Here is an 18044-nt window from a genome sequence, read left to right on the forward strand (position 1 = left end):
CCTTCGTTTCAGTGGTTACGTTTCTATGTTCCTGACAGTAATTATCCCGTTTCTGTTTGCGACTTAAGACGCACCAATTCTTTCAGTTTGTGTCCGATCTCTGTTGTGTTCTCCATGTCTGCCAGCTTGTTCCCGAGTACTACTATTAAAGGGGTTATGAACTGGCTTTTTAAATTTTATTATATTGTTGTCTGAGGTCAATTTATGACGTTCGCTTGGTTTTTGCATTCAAAAACATCAAAATGAATAAGTATTAGGCTATTTTGTACCCAAGTTATGAGCCTTCCTGAAAAACAGTCGGTTTTTATGGGCTTGTCACACTGAAGACTTGGAAATAAACACCCACTGCTGCGAGTGGATTGCATATTATAATGAGTTTAACTCACCCGTCGCCGGTGTACGTGGGGGAAAACGTCCAATGTTGTCAAATGGCAACTGGATTCGCCCATACATGTTCAACCAAGAGTCCGTGTGTTGCACAATTCCTGTCAGATCCAAAATAGACGGCACAGCACGTTCTTTACTCTTAATCGGTCTGCAAATCCAGTCTCGTTTACAAAACAATCCTCAGTGAAAAGAAGCGCACAGACGACGATGTTTTACCTCATCAGCTGGAACGTCATTAAAAATAAAGTTTATCCATGCAGTCCTGAATCCAGAGGAAGCTTATGCAGCAACTGTCTTCTTTCACAACCGGGCACTGCACAATATTGCTCGGTATTGCTCGGTAGCTCGATCCGGTTTGTCATCACGAGGTAGGCATGTATGTTAGGCTACTTAGCTATGCGTGTAATGCGCGAATCGGTGGGCGGGGCTAAACCGGCCGTGTTGAAGCAGGCGTTGATCTTCTTCTGCGGGGGTGGTGTTTTAACCCCTTCGACGTTGATGGTTCCCCACTTTTAAAAACGAGTCTTTTTCAGAGGCTGGTGTCATTAAAAGCTTTTATTGGACTAACAAGTACTTTTTCGGTTCTAAAACTTAATATGATGACCTCTTAGATGTCAAAAGCTCAAGGAAAATTTGATTTCTCAGTTCATCACCCCTTTAAAGTTTGAGTCTTCAGTCTGTTCCTGATTTGCATATTTAAAATAGATTTTTCCAAGAAACTAACTACATAGATTTTTGTTTTACAAGATACTAACTTGTAAAACAAAAATGTTACTTTTCATGTATACTTTCACTGTGCAAGGTTTGATTGTGATAGGGGTAAAGGAAAAAATAAGCCCATTAGGGTGTGTTTTGGGCATATTCGATTAGTATTTTGCTCATTTGCATATTCAAATTCATTTTCAAAGAAACTTCTAATACAAAATAATGTATCATCTGCAAAAAGTAAAATGCAGATGATACATTATTGTAATGAGTACAGCTGTTATATGATTGACTCCAGCAGATGGCAGTCATGTATTGTATAAGTTCAAGTGCATTTGCTAAGGAGAGGTGTGGGAATGGAGATATGAGATATGCTGTGTACAACAATAAAGACGCCAACAATCTTAATTGTTGTCTCATAAACAATACAATTATTATAAGGAAAACTATTAAAACACGAGGGAAATCATTGTTGTGTCCATGACGATGGGAAAAAATAGGCATAAAGCTTACAAATTTACCCAAATTATTACATGCATGTTTAACCGAAGCTATTTTGGGTGTGTTTGTCCTATCCCCAATGTCACTTCTCTTTCTTTTACGGCCCTGAGAGACATCGATCTCCTCGGCTGTGGACCGATTGAAGAGATGTAAACAACACTGGTCCAGAAGCACTTCCTGTTTCAGTTTTTTAACACTACATAAAAGCTGGGATAAAATACAACCAACAGAACATTTAAAACTGAATCAAAAAGTTAAACAAACATCTTTAAGATGTTTTCTTTACATGTGAAATAAAGAAAACGGTTAAAAACTGAAACAGGAAGTGCTTCTGGACCAGTGTTGTTTACATCTTGTGAAATGGTCTTCGTTCATCACGCTCTTAAAGGGAATGTGATGTGACGCTCTGATTGGTTTATTTCAGTTATGCCCAAACCACACCCTTTGAATAACGAAGCTACTTTAATGGGCTATATGCACGCATAAGTTCCAGTATTTGAGCAAGGATGCTCAACAGTTTCCGGTTGGAGATATTTAAGTGGAGGAAAACCGAGGAAAACGGGATTATGGCAGAATCTTCAAAATGTACTGTCCTCCCGTCTTTGAAACGAAACGTTCATACGTTTAGATGTAATTTTATATATAGTTATGTTTATTTAATATAATTTTAAAAAGAAGCATAAACACAACGAGGGGTGTCTGTTTTATCTGTTTTTGTGCTAACGTTTCTTTAGTATAACCATGGAGTATAAAATTGAGTATATATTCTCAGTACTGCATTGGACTCTACGATCGGCGGAAGTTATCGAGCATCCTTAATCCTTCACCGGAAATACCGCCGTGCATAGAGCCCATTAGACCAACATTTTTTTTTTTCATATTATGTTATTCCCTTGACTAAGACGAGTTGATACACTTTCTCATCTCAGTGTGTGGTGCGCTCGATCGCTCTGCCGTGCGAGACACTTTCCCAGATAGCAAACTGACATTGAATCAACGTGGAAATATGACATCGAAACAACGTTGATCTGACATTGTTTTGCTCATCGAATTAACGTTGAACCAACGTCAGACGCGTCATTCTTTCAAAACTAACGGAAAATCAACTTGAAATCAACGCGTTGTTTCAACGTTATGAAAGCAAACCAATTTTCGATTTTCATTTAGCTTTGAAGAATGCCGCGTCTGACGTTGGTTCAACGTTAATTCGATGAGCAAAATCAACGTTGTTTCAATGTCATGAGAGACGTCGTTTCCACGTTGATTCAATGTCAGTTTGCTGTCTGGGTTGATCGCATTTACTATAACTAGCCCAGTTTATTCAATATCGGCCAAGCAGAGCAGCGACCAAACACCTCCACGTTTTCCTTATTTTAATACAGTTACACGAGTAACTCGACCAAGGACGATGACACAAAATAAAACGTTGCGCTTTTCTAAGTGTGTAAATTGTATAACTATATTGTATGGCGAGATACCACAGCAAGTGGTTGGGAGCACTTCGACTCGGCGCAGTAATATCATCACTCGTGAAAAGTCTTCTCCCCCTCTCACTCTGTGATGAAGTGTGGAAGTGTGGTATCTTGCTCTGCTATTTCGCCATACAATATAGTTATCCACTTTACACGCTTAGAAAAGCGAACGTTTAGTCACCGTCCTAGGTCGAGTTACACTGCTCGTGTAACTGTGTTTAAATAGGGAAAGTGTGGAGGTGTTTGGTCGCTGCTCTGCTTGATTTAGTTTTTTTCTTTGTAGCCCTCCCCCCCCCCTTCCTCTTTTGTGAGGGAATTAATTATTATTATTTTTTTGTTTCTATTGTAAAAGTTGTGTGAATTATTGTGAATAAAGTTTTTTTTTTTATTCAAATTCTCTCTCTCTCTCTCTCTCTCTGTGTGGGTGGAGTCAGTGGATGACAATGGCTGTAGACAGAATCACTCAGTTCAATTCTTCCAGACAAACACACCTGACAGGTAAGATCACCGCTTCCCTGTAGTGTGTGTGTGTGTGTGTGTGTGTGTCAGAATCTTTAAAAAGCCTGTGAAATCTGATTTGTTATAGATCTGATCTGCATGTAGAGATGAAACTTAAAAACTTTAGATTTTAGATTTTTAGAAACTTAGATTTTATGAATAGTTTTGAGATTTACAGCGGAAGACAAACAGAGAATTGAAAGTTAAACATGTCAAATAACTTTTGGCCAGACTGTCAAACAAAGAAATTATGAACAAGTAAAAACAAGAAGGAACCAATGAAATATTAATGATTGATTAGGATGTAGTCAATGTTTGCGTTTTCCTTCATGCAGATACATCTTGCAGAGTAGTTTGCTTTTTTGTCTAATAACTTTATTAGATAGCCTAAATACCTTAACCGAGTTTATTGTTTGGTTCTTCTCTCATATTTAAAATGTTTTTAAAAATGTCCTCATATTTTAATGGTTTATTGTAACTTGCTCATTAAAATCCTCATCACTTTCATCATGTCCGTTTCCAGAATATATGAAGATGATAAGATTTCCTTCCTTTATCATCTGATGTTTTATATAATGTGATGTGTTTTCTGTCCATCAAATCTACACACTGAAAACATGTTTGTAGGAAATTATAACAAACATTATTTTCCAGAATGTCACTCTCTTTCACGTTTGTAAAGTTTCATTTCTTAATCACGGTTTCCCTCCAAGTTTCATGAGTCAGTCGTGACAAATCAAGAAAAGACATTTCAATAGCTGTGAGTGCTTGTTGTAAGTGTTGGTGAAGTATAAGTATTAAACTCATGTTAGTGATAGTGTGGTGTTTACTGACATTGATTCATGATGATGGTGTGTGTGTGTGTGTGTTAGTGTAGTGTTAAACTCATGTCATGATGATGGTGTGTGTGTGTTAGTGAGTGTTAAACTCATGTCATGATGACGGTGCTGTTGAATGCCGCGCGGCCGGTCCGACTGGCTCTATTGTGTCACTGAATGAATAACAGAGGTGTGTGTGTGTGTGTGTGTGTGTGGGAGAATCTTTTGTGTGTGAAATCCAGCGAATGATGCCGATCCGCCATCAGCTCCAGATCACACACACACACACACACACACACACTTCAGCTCGGATTGAGTTCTGCCTGATATTCATATTAACAGCTGGAAAACACACTCAGAATGAGTTCATGTGTTGATTTGGCTTAACTTGCTGCATTGATGAGGGGATTTTAAATATATCTGTCAGAAGTTTGGAAACATTAACATTTTTGTTAACACTTTACAATAAGGTTCATTAGTTCACATTAGTTACCTTAGTAAACTATGAAAATCAACAATACTTCTACAGCATTTATTAATATTCTTAGTTAAAGGATTAGTTCACCTCAAAATAAACATTTTCTGATCATTTACTCAGCCCAATGCCATCCAAGATGTGCATGTGTTTCTTTCTTCAGTGGAAAAGAAAGTAAGTTTTTTGAGGAGAACATTTCAGGAGGATTTTTCTCCACACAATGGACTTAACAACCAACATATTGAGTCCGAATCACTGCAGTTTCACCGTCTCTGAAGATCTTCACACAGCTTCCCTAGAGCGGTGAGAAACTGCAGTGATTCGGACTTCAATCCATCATCTAATCCATTAGCCGGAATCCATTAGCATCCCATTGACTCCCATTCATTTTGGCGTCACTTTGACAGCGAATAACTTTACATCTGAGGGGTCCAAAGACTTAATTTGTCCATTATTTATTTCTAAAAAACAACAATGTATAAAAGGATCCATTAGTCTGTATACGTTACAGCCCCGTAGAAGCCTTGTGGTAGACTTTCTGTCGCTCAATAGAGAAAAAGTTTAATTATCAACTAATATTATTATTAGTATAATATTAATTTCTCCTCCCCTTTTTTATCTTACCACAATGTATGAATGGTGTCATTGTTTCCAAGGCAAGGCAAGTTTATTTATATAGCACATTTCCTACTCTATGGTATTTCAAAGTGCTTTGCATAGAAAGGAATTAAAACAACCACAAAAAAACAAGAAAAATTAAAACAGTTGTAAGAATTACAAAAATTTCAGTACATTTCCAGAAAAATGTTAAGCAGCAAAAAAAAAAAAATTCTAATATTTTCAAACTTTGACAGGTAGTGTATTCATTAATAGACCACATTTCTCTGTGTGTGTGTGTGTGTGTGTTCAGGGTTGTTTGTTGTTGTTGTCCCTTCAAATATCTGTAAAATCTTTCATGATTGTCATGACTAATGAAACTCTTGTCTTCAGTAATTACGTTCAGCATCATTTGAGGGTCAGTGAATTAGCTTTACATTAATCTGGCCCTTTGTTTGTTTCTCTCAGTGTAATATATTTCTCATGAACGTCTTACGAGCAGAAGGACAGTCCTCATGAGAACGCCTCTTACTTCCCCACTGCTGTATGTGGGACTGATGGCTTTCGGTGAGTCCACAATCATCATTAAAACGACACTGATCCAACATGTGCATTATGTCATGACTGTGTTCGAACATTTACAGGATAACTTGACTGTGATTGGCCAGTGGTGTCATTCAAATATTTATGCATCATGAATGTCTAATTTATAATTTTCTCAGTCAAGTCCTGTCCTCTATAGCTGTGCTAGTTTCATGTGTTGTGTCGCTCTTCTCACAGAATGAGATCATACAGACTCAATATTGTATTAATTTGACAGTAGGCATGTGAAGATCTCTCCATCCGACTGTGCTTTACATAATGACTGTACATGATCTCTTTCTGTGGTTCTGTTTTCAGCCAGCATATGTTCAGCAGTACAGACGTGAGTGAACCTCTTCAGATCTGCCCATTATATAACCTAAAGAAACTTTTGGAACAAAAGAACCCACCCAGAATGCAATCTTTCCTGTGTTTTATGTTGTTGTGAAATTACTTTAACATTTCTGGCTTTTGTTAATGACTATGACCTATCGCTCACTTTCCGTTCACGCTCCCATTTCTCTCTCTTTATCATTTCATTATTCACAGTACAACCTGTAGAACGAGTGGTGGACTTACAGCAGAACAATGCACTGATGTAAGTTCACTCACACACACACACACACACACACACACACACACGGATATTTTTAGATTGTTCTTTGTTAGAGAATTTTGTTTGTTTTGGTAAGTCAGCAGCTAAACACACAAACTCACCATGAATTAAGCAATAATGTAACATGAGAAAAGCAACATATTAAACTCAAGTTCAGTTTTATAATATTAAAATAACTAATATGACTCAATCAAAGAATCAAGGATCTCAGAGGATCTACAAAGACTCACCAAAACCATCATCAAGACACATATTAACCCTAACAGACAAACACTGGAGATAAACACAATCAGACAACAGATCTGATTAGACAACAAAACTCCAGACAGAAACATGACACCGAAGGGAATGAAGAATAAAAGTGCCCTATAGACAAACACAAGATTGAAACCTCACCACCCCTATAGTCACTAGGGAAAGTCTGCGGAACGTGTCATAGACTTCAAACCCATCAGGAAAAGTTCACATATATTTATTTATACAACAGCCACTAGGCTGACCAAATTCCTTTATCGAACATGCATATAAGAAAATAATACCTGCATAACAACACAAATAAAGAGCAACCTTAAAACAGAAGTAGCAAACCATTATTAGACTCAAATATAAAATAGTAAAACCATCCTAAAGAAAACAGGTGGGTCTTTAACAGAAGCCATCAGCGTTATAAAGAACTGAACTGTTGTGTACTCGTGTTCTCAATCCGTGCTGTTTCTGTCGCCTCAGATGGACGGTCCCACGCAGAGATTCCTGACGTGTGCGGGCGTCCCATCAGAGCCCGGCGCAGACCACATCATGAACCTGAAGGGCCTCATCAGTGCTGCTCTGGATGTCTACTCATTCATGGTACGCCAGAACACACAGACACACATATCCCATGAGCCTTCGCTGCTGTGGTTCTGCTGTGACACGATCTGTCTCGCAGCGCTCCAGTGTGACCGGGGTGCCAGTCTTGGATCTGTCGGGAGGGTTCAGTTTGAACGAGGATCACGTGATCAGAGCGTGGCTGGACATCAAGCTCACTCCTCTGCTGTCGACCATCTCCAGCAACTTCCTCACATGTCTCAGCAACAGAAACTTCAGCTGCAGCGCCTACCAGACTGTGTACGGCAACACACAAGAGCACTAGTGCAATACAGTTAATGACTTAATTTCATTGTGCATGTGTGTGTAAATGACTGTTTGTGTGTGCTGGTGTTTGGGTGTGTATAGTGTCAAGGAGTTGAGTCAGCATTTCTCCGGTCTGGATCCAGGGAGACAGAAGTGGATCTATTCCTTCTTCATGTACCCATTCCTCTCTAGGAACACATCCTCAGGTAAGATTTCTACTTTCAGATGGAGTGCTGTTCATCAGGTCATGTTGTTTGTGTTCTGTGAAGGTTTTTCTCATGTTTGAATGTATGTTGTTGTAGGCTGTGTAGATCCAGAGGACAGTACCGAAGACTGGCTGATGAAAAACTTTGGCTCGTTCTCTGTCATGGCTCAATTCCGAGACTTCACGTCCATCAACATGCTCTTCAGCGGGGTAGGAGCACTCCCTCCTGCATCTGATGCTCTCCTGAGGGTCGTTTGATAGCCCCAGTTTCACTGCAATACTATGTTAATGGTCTGGAGATATTCTGAGGTTCTTCCCTGTCTTGCCAGCTGGAGGTTTTGCACCTCTTGAGTCCAGAACAGAAGGCAGAGCTTCTCCTTCACCCAGAGGTGGTGGGCTTGACTGACAGCTCCCTCGGCCTGGTGTTCCAGAGTTTGCTCTCCTCTCTGATGCCCTCTGAGGATCCATGGACTTCTAATAACAGCACAACGTATTATATGAGCAGTCCATCCTCTTCACCGCATGACCCCCTGGGACAGGCAAGAAAGACATCATTCACAGTCTGATGGATGTAGATGACTAAATCTGTTGCAGTACTTTAAGATGTAGTAAAGTGACCCAAATGTGCAGATCTATTGAGAGATTGAATGATTAATTTCGAATGTCTGATGTGTGGCTACAGGCACTGAATGGGTTCATGACGGCATTTAGACCTGTCGGGAGTTTTGTGAGAGAATTTGTGTCCTTGACAAAGCAGGTAACACACACACACATTCAGTAAAGCATTACAAACCTAAACACCATGTCCTGAGTTTGAGGAATTCTTCTGTCTATATCTGCTCTCTTCCTGAAGGAAAACTTGAGCGGCATGCGGAGCGCCACACTTTTGCAGGCCATGATAAACCTGACGCTCGCCGAGATCGCCGCGCCTTTCAAGCAGAATGCCACCCAAGAGCAGCAGGTGGACCTGGTTACTTTTGACCCCATGAACGTTAACGACTGGTTCACACATGTGGTTTCTCCCGTACTCCGGCGATTCCTTCCTGACAACCAGATAGAAATCCACCCCAACCTCACGGCTGTCTTCCATAACCAGTTGTGAGTTTGCCATGCAAGAACTGTCACAGTTGCCCACAAAACTCCTCTCATAGAGTAATGAGAACATTCTGATGTGGTTTGGGGTTTTTCTTTAGCTTCATCGAGACAGGGATGGGATCTGGAGCCCAGAATGAAAGTCAGGACATCTGCAGCGTCATTATTGATAACAGAACATGTGGGGTAAGCTGAAGGAATGTATTATTCCAAGCATCTTCTCTGCTGGGATGAAAATTTGTTTTCGTATTGTATCTCACACACATGTTTATATGTCTGTCTAGCTGACTGACTTGGTGGAACATGTGGCCACTGTCCTGCACTGTGCAGCTCGATCAAACCTCACGCTCAATGAGGAGACGCTCTTGGATGTTCTCCTGCATCTGTCCCAGAACCTCAACGCTCTACTGCAGCAGCTCTCCATGACTGTGAGAACCACATCCGCCGTGTATAAACCAGTCAGTCTTTAGCAGGAGCATTGTGTAAGCCTAATTTCTGCTTGCATGTTGCTTTCGCCACTCTCCTAGAACTTCAGTTCCCAGAGTTCTCCCTTCAGTGACATCCTGGACCAAATCGTTGATGACAGCTTCACGATGAGCAACTTGCAGGATGAGTCTTTTGTTAGATTATGGTTCCAGGTCAAGTTGAAGCCTCTGCTTTCCACACTGACGCCAGAATATCTCACGTGCCTCAGTCACAAAGAGTTCAGCTGCCAAACCTTCCAGATACTGTACGTCCACGGCACGCATTCTCACCTAAACGCTGATCTCCTTTGAAGACCTCTATTCTTAACTGGCCTCCACTCTCACCTGACTTTCATTCATCACTTTCAGTGTTTCAGAGCTCAGTGACAACATGTTCCTGATGTCAGAAGGCGAGCAGAATGTTTATGAGTATTTCATCTTCTCCTTCCTGAGCCGACAAAATGTTTCAGGTACTTCTGTCCATTCGTCCATCTATGTGTTCATCCATCAATCTACCACTCAATCAATCTATAAAGATATGTTATCCACATGTTTTCAGGTGGCTGCCCTGCTGAGAACAGCAGCAACTGGGTTACTCTGAATCTTGGCAAGTTTTCACAGTTTGCAACATTGGGGGAAATGTACCAGCTGAACCAAGACTTCAACGCTGTGAGTTACACACTTCCCCACTGTCAAAAAACTTGATTTATTATGTTTCTGCAACAAAGATTCAACTCTGTCATCTTTTTTATGCATGCAGTGCTTGTCTGTTAGATGAAATCTTCTCTTTGTGTGTTTCAGATAGATGCCCTGGCGGTTCTGACCCCCAGACAGACAGCTGAACTGATAGTTGAGGACTTTGCAGGTCTCCCAGAGAAAAGCATCATCATAAACATGGTCTTTGACCATATCTTGGTTTCTCCTGAAGACCGTGGTCTACTTGAGATGCTCAGATATCTGATCACACTCGCTGGCGAGGTAAGACCATCTCTGCCACTGTGGAGAGATTGCAGTTCATATAAAAGGTTTGCAGTAAGTTGAATTGTTTCATGTTTTATTTTGATATCAGATGGGTTTGGAGTGCTCATCATACCAGCAGATGTAAGTAATACACATAAGCTCACATGTTTCTACAACTGTTTCTGAACTGCTTCCGTTGAGACCCAGTTTGACGTAATTGCTCTTCTCCAGAGTTCAGCGGCTGCAGGAAGCTGTGGTTCCTCCACACATGATGCAACCCATCAAGGACAGCGCGGACCAGCTGGAACACATGGCACCTCCTGGTACGCACAAACCAAAAATAGTTCAAACTATTGCGGAATGACTAAATATCTGAAGAGATTTTTCAACATTTGAGTTTCTAAAGTATAGTTAGGATTCACACACACACATGTATTTCTAAACTATATTTCTGAAATTTTACTGTTGTGTTTTTTAACAGGCTGTTTTCCTCCACTTGTTACGGTAAGAAACACAATTTTTGATCTCATTGGTTGATATTTTCTCAAAGATGACAAGTGATTCATAATCTATAATTGTTTTTTGGTCATATCCTTTGCAGTGTATTTCAACACCATTCAATGGTAAGGCAAATATTAAGCTGCAAAGTACTATAAAATATAATTATCTGTTATTATCTGTTTTTCTTATTTTCCTTTTCTTTTACATTTACAGAAACCACAATTTGTGAGGGAATCAGCAGGTAGTGTTCATTTTAGACTTTTCACGAAATGAAAATAAAACTCATGTCAAGTAAATGAGGTTCATGAGGAGTTAATCTACCCCACAGTAATGCGACTCTCCTGTCCGCTGGTCTCGTGAGCGCCCCCTGTAGTGTCGACCTGCAGCAGTACGCTTGCTCTTCGGTAAGAAGATGACCAGCAGAAAACTCTTTTAACATGACCTGTTACTGATGATTGTCTGGGAATCTATTTCCCCCAGAGAGCAAATGTGCAGCAGTTTCTAGAATCAGCATGATGTTTCCTGAACTGTGATCTCCACTGATGAAATCCTTTGTGTTTGTAGCTCGCAGGCTTCACTGCTGAACACCTGGCTGGGCTTCTGGAGTGTCAACTATCCAGCAGCAGCAGTTACTCCAAGGAGATCTGGAAGCTGCTTTTCACCAAAACAGACAGTGTTCTCGATGGAGCCTTCGGGATCTTTTCCAGCATGGCGGCAAATATGGTAAAGAAGCGTTGCACTACTCTGCTCTAATGTCACTTGAATATAGGACTAATTGCTCCTCATTACATCATCAGTCTCAGCCGATCAGAGGTGATGTCGTGTCCCAAGTGCTGGATGTGATTGGGGAGCTGAGATTGGAGCGCATCAGTCCTGACCAATGGAGTGACGTAACTTTCATCAGCGAGTTGTTGGCTCGATATCTGAAGCCGTTTTTGCCGTTTGTGTCTCCATCTCTGCTGCAGTGCGCTGGGAGCAAAAACCTCAGCTGCCAAACTTTCCAGCGCATGTAAGAAACGCATTTCCTCTACAATTGCTCAAGACTGCCATGAGTTGATAAGAAGCTTTGTTCAATATTATTTCCACCCATTTCTCAGTCTGTCAGAGTTCCCGCCGACCAATGAGATGCAAGGAAGGAACGTGGTGGTATTTTTCATCTTGCCCTTCCTCAGGAGAAATGCAACAGGTGAGGTGGAGGTTTGCAGTGGTTTCAGGCCGAATGCCACTCATGTTGAGGTTCTGGAGCTAATGAAGGGGATTTTACTGTGTGTGTCAGATTTGGGCTGTGTGTCGAGTGCTAACACCAGTGCTGAGTGGCTGCTGAAGAACTTTGGCTCGTTCGCCCAGTTTGCGTCTCTCGCAGAACTGTTTTCCATCAACGCACACTTTGATCCCGTATGTATCTTCACTTCTTCATCAATGGACATGATGCAAGAAGAAATACGATAATGTTGACGAACATCATCATCAGTTTTATCTATGGGACTTCTCCTCTAAGGTTTGCCTTCTTGTTCCTCTGTGTGTCTTTAGTTGGAGACTCTGGTCTATCTGTCTCCAGTGCAGATGGTCGGACTGATGGTTGAAGATCTACCTGGTCTGCCACAGAAGGAAGTCATCATCGATCGAGTGTTTGATCATCTGCTGGAGTCTCCTGTGGATCGAGGTCTTCCTGATGTTCTTCAAAACCTGCTCTTACTCTCACAGACGGTAAAACTTTCTCGGATATTGTCAATATTATACCAGAATTATGTGTCTCGTTAAATAATCCAAGAATACAATGATACAATGCCAAGGACTACCGTTTGAGTGCCAGTGTTGAGAATCGAACCCGCAACCTTTGGGTCACCGGTCTGACTCTCTAACCAATAGGCCACGTCTGCCCCATTAGTGAGTCTGATGAATCAGATATGTGATGAAGGCACTGACGCCTGTTTGTGTTTCCACAGACCGTAATACAGTGCAGCTCCCTCACACTGATGTAAGTGTACTTGAGCCTCTGTTGTCTCGTTATTGAGTCTCTGGTGTCCTTTGTGCTGAAATCCCCCCTAATACTGCGTTTCTTTCTCAGTTTTAAGAGGCTGTTTAAGGATCTACCTCTCCTGCCATCAGACATGCAGACTCTGGTCTTCCACACAACTGGAGAACTCAAGAAGAAAGCAGAGACAGGTGATTCTCAGTCTGTGTGTCGTCATCATCTCTCACTGTTGACTTCACTAGAAGATCAGCACATTTCTCAGTATTTCTGATGGAACTAAGGATCAATGTGTGTGTCTTATTTACAGGCTGCTCACTTCCTGAACCTTCAACAGTAAGTGATTGCTTATAACACAGTTTTCCTTATGGACCTCTTTCAGTCCTTCAGGAATCCTCTCTATGCCTCACTCTTTGAAAACATTTTCACAAGACTCAAAGCATACAAAGATGTAAAAAAATATATATTTTACATTTTGTCTTTTATTTTGTTCTTCCCTTTTCCTTCTGTTTCAGTGTCTGGTCACACCTGTGAATGGTAAGTGTATTTGTACACCTGGCATTTTTCTGATCTTTAATACTCTGTGTCTAATCGAGTCTGAATGAACACCGCGATTGAACCGAACCTGCATTATTCCACTAGCCAACATCCATAAGCACTGAGTTTAGCTTTGCTCAGATTTCTCCTGCTTAAATGTGTGTTACATTGACAGCTGTTGTCTGTACAGATCTATGGGCAGCCCTGGAGCCCATCCAAAGGACCAATAATAACTACACAAACCTATACTATAGGGCCCTACAAACCTTCAGTTCTCGGCTCCATACAACACTAATTGCAAGTAGCCTGTTGGACAAGCAAACTGAAACAAATAAATAGCTTACATATATAATCAAATCCATTTATTAATGTTTCTACCTTTCTGAAAGGTCATGCCAGTAGTTTACAGTAGATTTTGTGATTTAGAATTTAGAGATAATCAAATCAAGAATTGTCCAGCATTGGATCTTCAGTAAGAGTTATTGACCAAACAGTGTTGAGTGAGACTCAAGACTCAGTGTCACACACTGGTCGTCGCCTACTGAAGTAATCAGGAGCAGAGCTATTTCCCAGGGTACAATGTTCCCAGGGCTCAACATACCCAGGGCACAACTCTCCGGGAGCTTAAAGTTCCCAGGGCTCAACATACCCAGAGCACAACTCTCCGAGAGCTTAAAGTTCCCAGGGCTCAACATACCCAGAGCACAACTCTCTGAGGGCTTAAAGTTCCCAGGGCTCAACATACCCAGGGCACAACTCTCCGAGAGCTTAAAGTTCCCAGGGCTCAACATACCCAGAGCACAACTCTCTGAGGGCTTAAAGTTCCCAGGGTTCCATGTTCCTATGTTAGCTGAGCCCCAACACTGAGAACATAGGACCCATTTTAAGTTGATAATTTGTCCTATATAACTAGGCATCATAGGAGCCGGCATCGTAGGAATAATTCCCTGTATCTATGTCGTCAAACAGAAACTGTATGAATCTGTCAGCAAATTGAACAAGTTTTTTTGGTCAACTTTCTTCTTTTATTACTTTCATTTAATCTTCTTGACTATTACATTGTGATTCAAGGGTGTTATACTGACTCGTAAAGAAATCCAGTAACACTAATCAATGTTTTCTGATGAATTTAACAGCTACCAGAGTTTGTTCAGGAGTCATCAGGTATGAGCAAATACTCTTTTCTCCACTTTAACACTGTGACATCATCTATGAGACGGGAAGTGCTCATGAAATTCTGATGCTTTCCACAGTAATGCGACTCTCCTGTCCGCTGGTCTCGTGAGCGCCCCCTGTAGTGTCGACCTGCAGCAGTACGCTTGCTCTTCGGTAAGAAGATGACCAGCAGAAAACTCTTTTAACATGACCTGTTACTGATGATTGTCTGGGAATCTACTTCCCCCAGAGAGCAAATGTGCAGCAGTTTCTAGAATCAGCATGATGTTTCCTGAACTGTGATCTCCACTGATGAAATCCTTTGTGTTTGTAGCTCGCAGGCTTCACTGCTGAACACCTGGCTGGGCTTCTGGAGTGTCAACTATCCAGCAGCAGCAGTTACTCCAAGGAGATCTGGAAGCTGCTTTTCACCAAAACAGACAGTGTTCTCGATGGAGCCTTCGGGATCTTTTCCAGCATGGCGGCAAATATGGTAAAGAAGCGTTGCACTACTCTGCTCTAATGTCACTTGAATATAGGACTAATTGCTCCTCATTACATCATCAGTCTCAGCCGATCAGAGGTGATGTCGTGTCCCAAGTGCTGGATGTGATTGGGGAGCTGAGATTGGAGCGCATCAGTCCTGACCAATGGAGTGACGTAACTTTCATCAGCGAGTTGTTGGCTCGATATCTGAAGCCGTTTTTGCCGTTTGTGTCTCCATCTCTGCTGCAGTGCGCTGGGAGCAAAAACCTCAGCTGCCAAACTTTCCAGCGCATGTAAGAAACGCATTTCCTCTACAATTGCTCAAGACTGCCATGAGTTGATAAGAAGCTTTGTTCAATATTATTTCTACCCATTTCTCAGTCTGTCAGAGTTCCCGCCGACCAATGAGATGCAAGGAAGGAACGTGGTGGTATTTTTCATCTTGCCCTTCCTCAGGAGAAATGCAACAGGTGAGGTGGAGGTTTGCAGTGGTTTCAGGCCGAATGCCACTCATGTTGAGGTTCTGGAGCTAATGAAGGGGATTTTACTGTGTGTGTCAGATTTGGGCTGTGTGTCGAGTGCTAACACCAGTGCTGAGTGGCTGCTGAAGAACTTTGGCTCGTTCGCCCAGTTTGCGTCTCTCGCAGAACTGTTCTCCATCAACGCACACTTTGATCCCGTATGTATCTTCACTTCTTCATCAATGGACATGATGCAAGAAGAAATACGATAATGTTGACGAACATCATCATCAGTTTTATCTATGGGACTTCTCCTCTAAGGTTTGCCTTCTTGTTCCTCTGTGTGTCTTTAGTTGGAGACTCTGGTCTATCTGTCTCCAGTGCAGATGGTCGGACTGATGGTTGAAGATCTACCTGGTCTGCCACAGAAGGAAGTCATCATCGATCGAGTGTTTGATCATCTGCTGGAGTCTCCTGTGGATCGAGGTCTTCCTGATGTTCTTCAAAACCTGCTCTTACTCTCACAGACGGTAAAACTTTCTCGGATATTGTCAATATTATACCAGAATTATGTGTCTCGTTAAATAATCCAAGAATACAATGATACAATGCCAAGGACTACCGTTTGAGTGCCGATGTTGAGAATCGAACCCGCAACCTTTGGGTCACCGGTCTGACTCTCTAACCAATAGGCCACGTCTGCCCCATTAGTGAGTCTGATGAATCAGATATGTGATGAAGGCACTGACGCCTGTTTGTGTTTCCACAGACCGTAATACAGTGCAGCTCCCTCACACTGATGTAAGTGTACTTGAGCCTCTGTTGTCTCGTTATTGAGTCTCTGGTGTCCTTTGTGCTGAAATCCCCCCTAATACTGCGTTTCTTTCTCAGTTTTAAGAGGCTGTTTAAGGATCTACCTCTCCTGCCATCAGACATGCAGACTCTGGTCTTCCACACAACTGGAGAACTCAAGAAGAAAGCAGAGACAGGTGATTCTCAGTCTGTGTGTCGTCATCATCTCTCACTGTTGACTTCACTAGAAGATCAACATGTTTCTCAGTATTTCTGATGGAACTAAGGATCAATGTGTGTGTCTTATTTACAGGCTGCTCACTTCCTGAACCTTCAACAGTAAGTGATTGTTTTTAACACAGTTTTCCTTATGGACCTCTTTCAGTCCTAAAGGAATCCTCTCTATGCCTCACTCTTTGAAAACATTTTCACAAGACTCAAAGCATACAGAGATGTAAAAAAAAATATATTTGTTTTGTTCTTCCCTTTTCCTTCTGTTTCAGTGTCTGGTCACACCTGTGAATGGTAAGTGTATTTGTACACCTGGCATTTTTCTGATCTTTAATACTCTGTGTCTAATCGAGTCTGAATGAACGCTGCGATTGAACCGAACCTGCATTATTCCACTAGCCAACATCCATAAGCACTGAGTTTAGCTTTGCTCAGATTTCTCCTGCTTAAATGTGTGTTACATTGACAGCTGTTGTCTGTACAGATCTATGGGCAGCCCTGGAGCCCATCCAAAGGAACGATAATAACTACACAAACCTATACTATAGGGCCCTACAAACCTTCAGTTCTCGGCTCCATACAACGCTAATTGCAAGTAGCCTGTTGGACAAGCAAACTGAAACAAATGAATAGCTTACATATATAATCAAATCCATTTATTAATGTTTCTAACTTTCTGAAAGGTCATGCCAGTAGTTTACAGTAGATTTTCTGATTTAGATTTTAGAGATAATCAAATCAAGAATTGCCCAGCATTGGACCTTCAGTAAGAGTTATTGACCAAACAGTGTTGAGTGAGACTCAAGACTCAGTGTCACACACTGGTCGTCGCCTACTGAAGTAATCAGGAGCAGAGCTATTTCCCAGGGTACAATGTTCCCAGGGCTCAACATACCCAGGGCACAACTCTCCGAGAGCTTAAAGTTCCCAGGGCTCAACATACCCAGAGCACAACTCTCTGAGGGCTTAAAGTTCCCAGGGCTCAACATACCCAGGGCACAACTCTCCGAGAGCTTAAAGTTCCCAGGGCTCAACATACCCAGAGCACAACTCTCCGAGAGCTTAAAGTTCCCAGGGCTCAACATACCCAGAGCACAACTCTACAAGGGCTTAATGTTCCCAGGGTTCCATGTTTCTATGTTAGCTGAGCCCCAACACTGAGAACATAGGACCCATTTTAAGTTGATAATTTGTCCTATATAACTAGGCATCATAGGAGCCGGCATCGTAGGAATAATTCCCTGTATCTATGTCGTCAAACAGAAACTGAATGAATCTGTCAGCAAATCTGAACAAGTTTTTTTGGTCAACTTTCTTCTTTTATTACTTTCATTTAATCTTCTTGACTATTACATTGTGATTCAAGGGTGTTATACTGAGTCGTAAAGAAATCCAGTAACACTAATCAATGTTTTCTGATGAATTTA

General features: G+C 41.5%; 1 protein-coding gene across 1 annotated transcript in view; it reads left to right on the forward strand.

Annotated features, from left to right (window-relative positions):
• Window positions 1-3535: 3535 nt before the first annotated feature.
• Window positions 3536-18044, forward strand: part of LOC120466915 (uncharacterized) — a 35392-nt gene continuing 20883 nt past the window's right edge. Inside the window, exons 1-43 of the mRNA XM_089131872.1 lie at window positions 3536-3563; window positions 5922-6020; window positions 6354-6378; window positions 6585-6633; window positions 7378-7497; window positions 7577-7755; window positions 7864-7967; window positions 8064-8176; window positions 8296-8505; window positions 8649-8723; window positions 8820-9064; window positions 9160-9244; window positions 9343-9486; window positions 9586-9788; window positions 9892-9992; window positions 10082-10191; window positions 10324-10500; window positions 10592-10623; window positions 10714-10805; window positions 10964-10986; window positions 11084-11105; window positions 11197-11224; window positions 11312-11387; window positions 11548-11706; window positions 11781-11992; window positions 12081-12169; window positions 12260-12378; window positions 12514-12690; window positions 12930-12961; window positions 13052-13149; window positions 13266-13291; window positions 13471-13492; window positions 14629-14656; window positions 14746-14821; window positions 14982-15140; window positions 15215-15426; window positions 15515-15603; window positions 15694-15812; window positions 15948-16124; window positions 16364-16395; window positions 16486-16583; window positions 16700-16725; window positions 16890-16911. Coding sequence (XP_088987998.1) covers window positions 5969-6020; window positions 6354-6378; window positions 6585-6633; window positions 7378-7497; window positions 7577-7755; window positions 7864-7967; window positions 8064-8176; window positions 8296-8505; window positions 8649-8723; window positions 8820-9064; window positions 9160-9244; window positions 9343-9486; window positions 9586-9788; window positions 9892-9992; window positions 10082-10191; window positions 10324-10500; window positions 10592-10623; window positions 10714-10805; window positions 10964-10986; window positions 11084-11105; window positions 11197-11224; window positions 11312-11387; window positions 11548-11706; window positions 11781-11992; window positions 12081-12169; window positions 12260-12378; window positions 12514-12690; window positions 12930-12961; window positions 13052-13149; window positions 13266-13291; window positions 13471-13492; window positions 14629-14656; window positions 14746-14821; window positions 14982-15140; window positions 15215-15426; window positions 15515-15603; window positions 15694-15812; window positions 15948-16124; window positions 16364-16395; window positions 16486-16583; window positions 16700-16725; window positions 16890-16911 — 4237 coding nt within the window. The 5' untranslated portion in view covers window positions 3536-3563; window positions 5922-5968. The remainder of the gene's footprint in view (window positions 3564-5921; window positions 6021-6353; window positions 6379-6584; window positions 6634-7377; window positions 7498-7576; window positions 7756-7863; window positions 7968-8063; window positions 8177-8295; window positions 8506-8648; window positions 8724-8819; window positions 9065-9159; window positions 9245-9342; window positions 9487-9585; window positions 9789-9891; window positions 9993-10081; window positions 10192-10323; window positions 10501-10591; window positions 10624-10713; window positions 10806-10963; window positions 10987-11083; window positions 11106-11196; window positions 11225-11311; window positions 11388-11547; window positions 11707-11780; window positions 11993-12080; window positions 12170-12259; window positions 12379-12513; window positions 12691-12929; window positions 12962-13051; window positions 13150-13265; window positions 13292-13470; window positions 13493-14628; window positions 14657-14745; window positions 14822-14981; window positions 15141-15214; window positions 15427-15514; window positions 15604-15693; window positions 15813-15947; window positions 16125-16363; window positions 16396-16485; window positions 16584-16699; window positions 16726-16889; window positions 16912-18044) is intronic.

Source organism: Pimephales promelas, chromosome 6 (genome assembly GCF_988280905.1).
Source record: "Pimephales promelas chromosome 6, fPimPro1.hap1.1, whole genome shotgun sequence".
NCBI classification, from domain to species: Eukaryota; Metazoa; Chordata; class Actinopteri; order Cypriniformes; family Leuciscidae; genus Pimephales; species Pimephales promelas.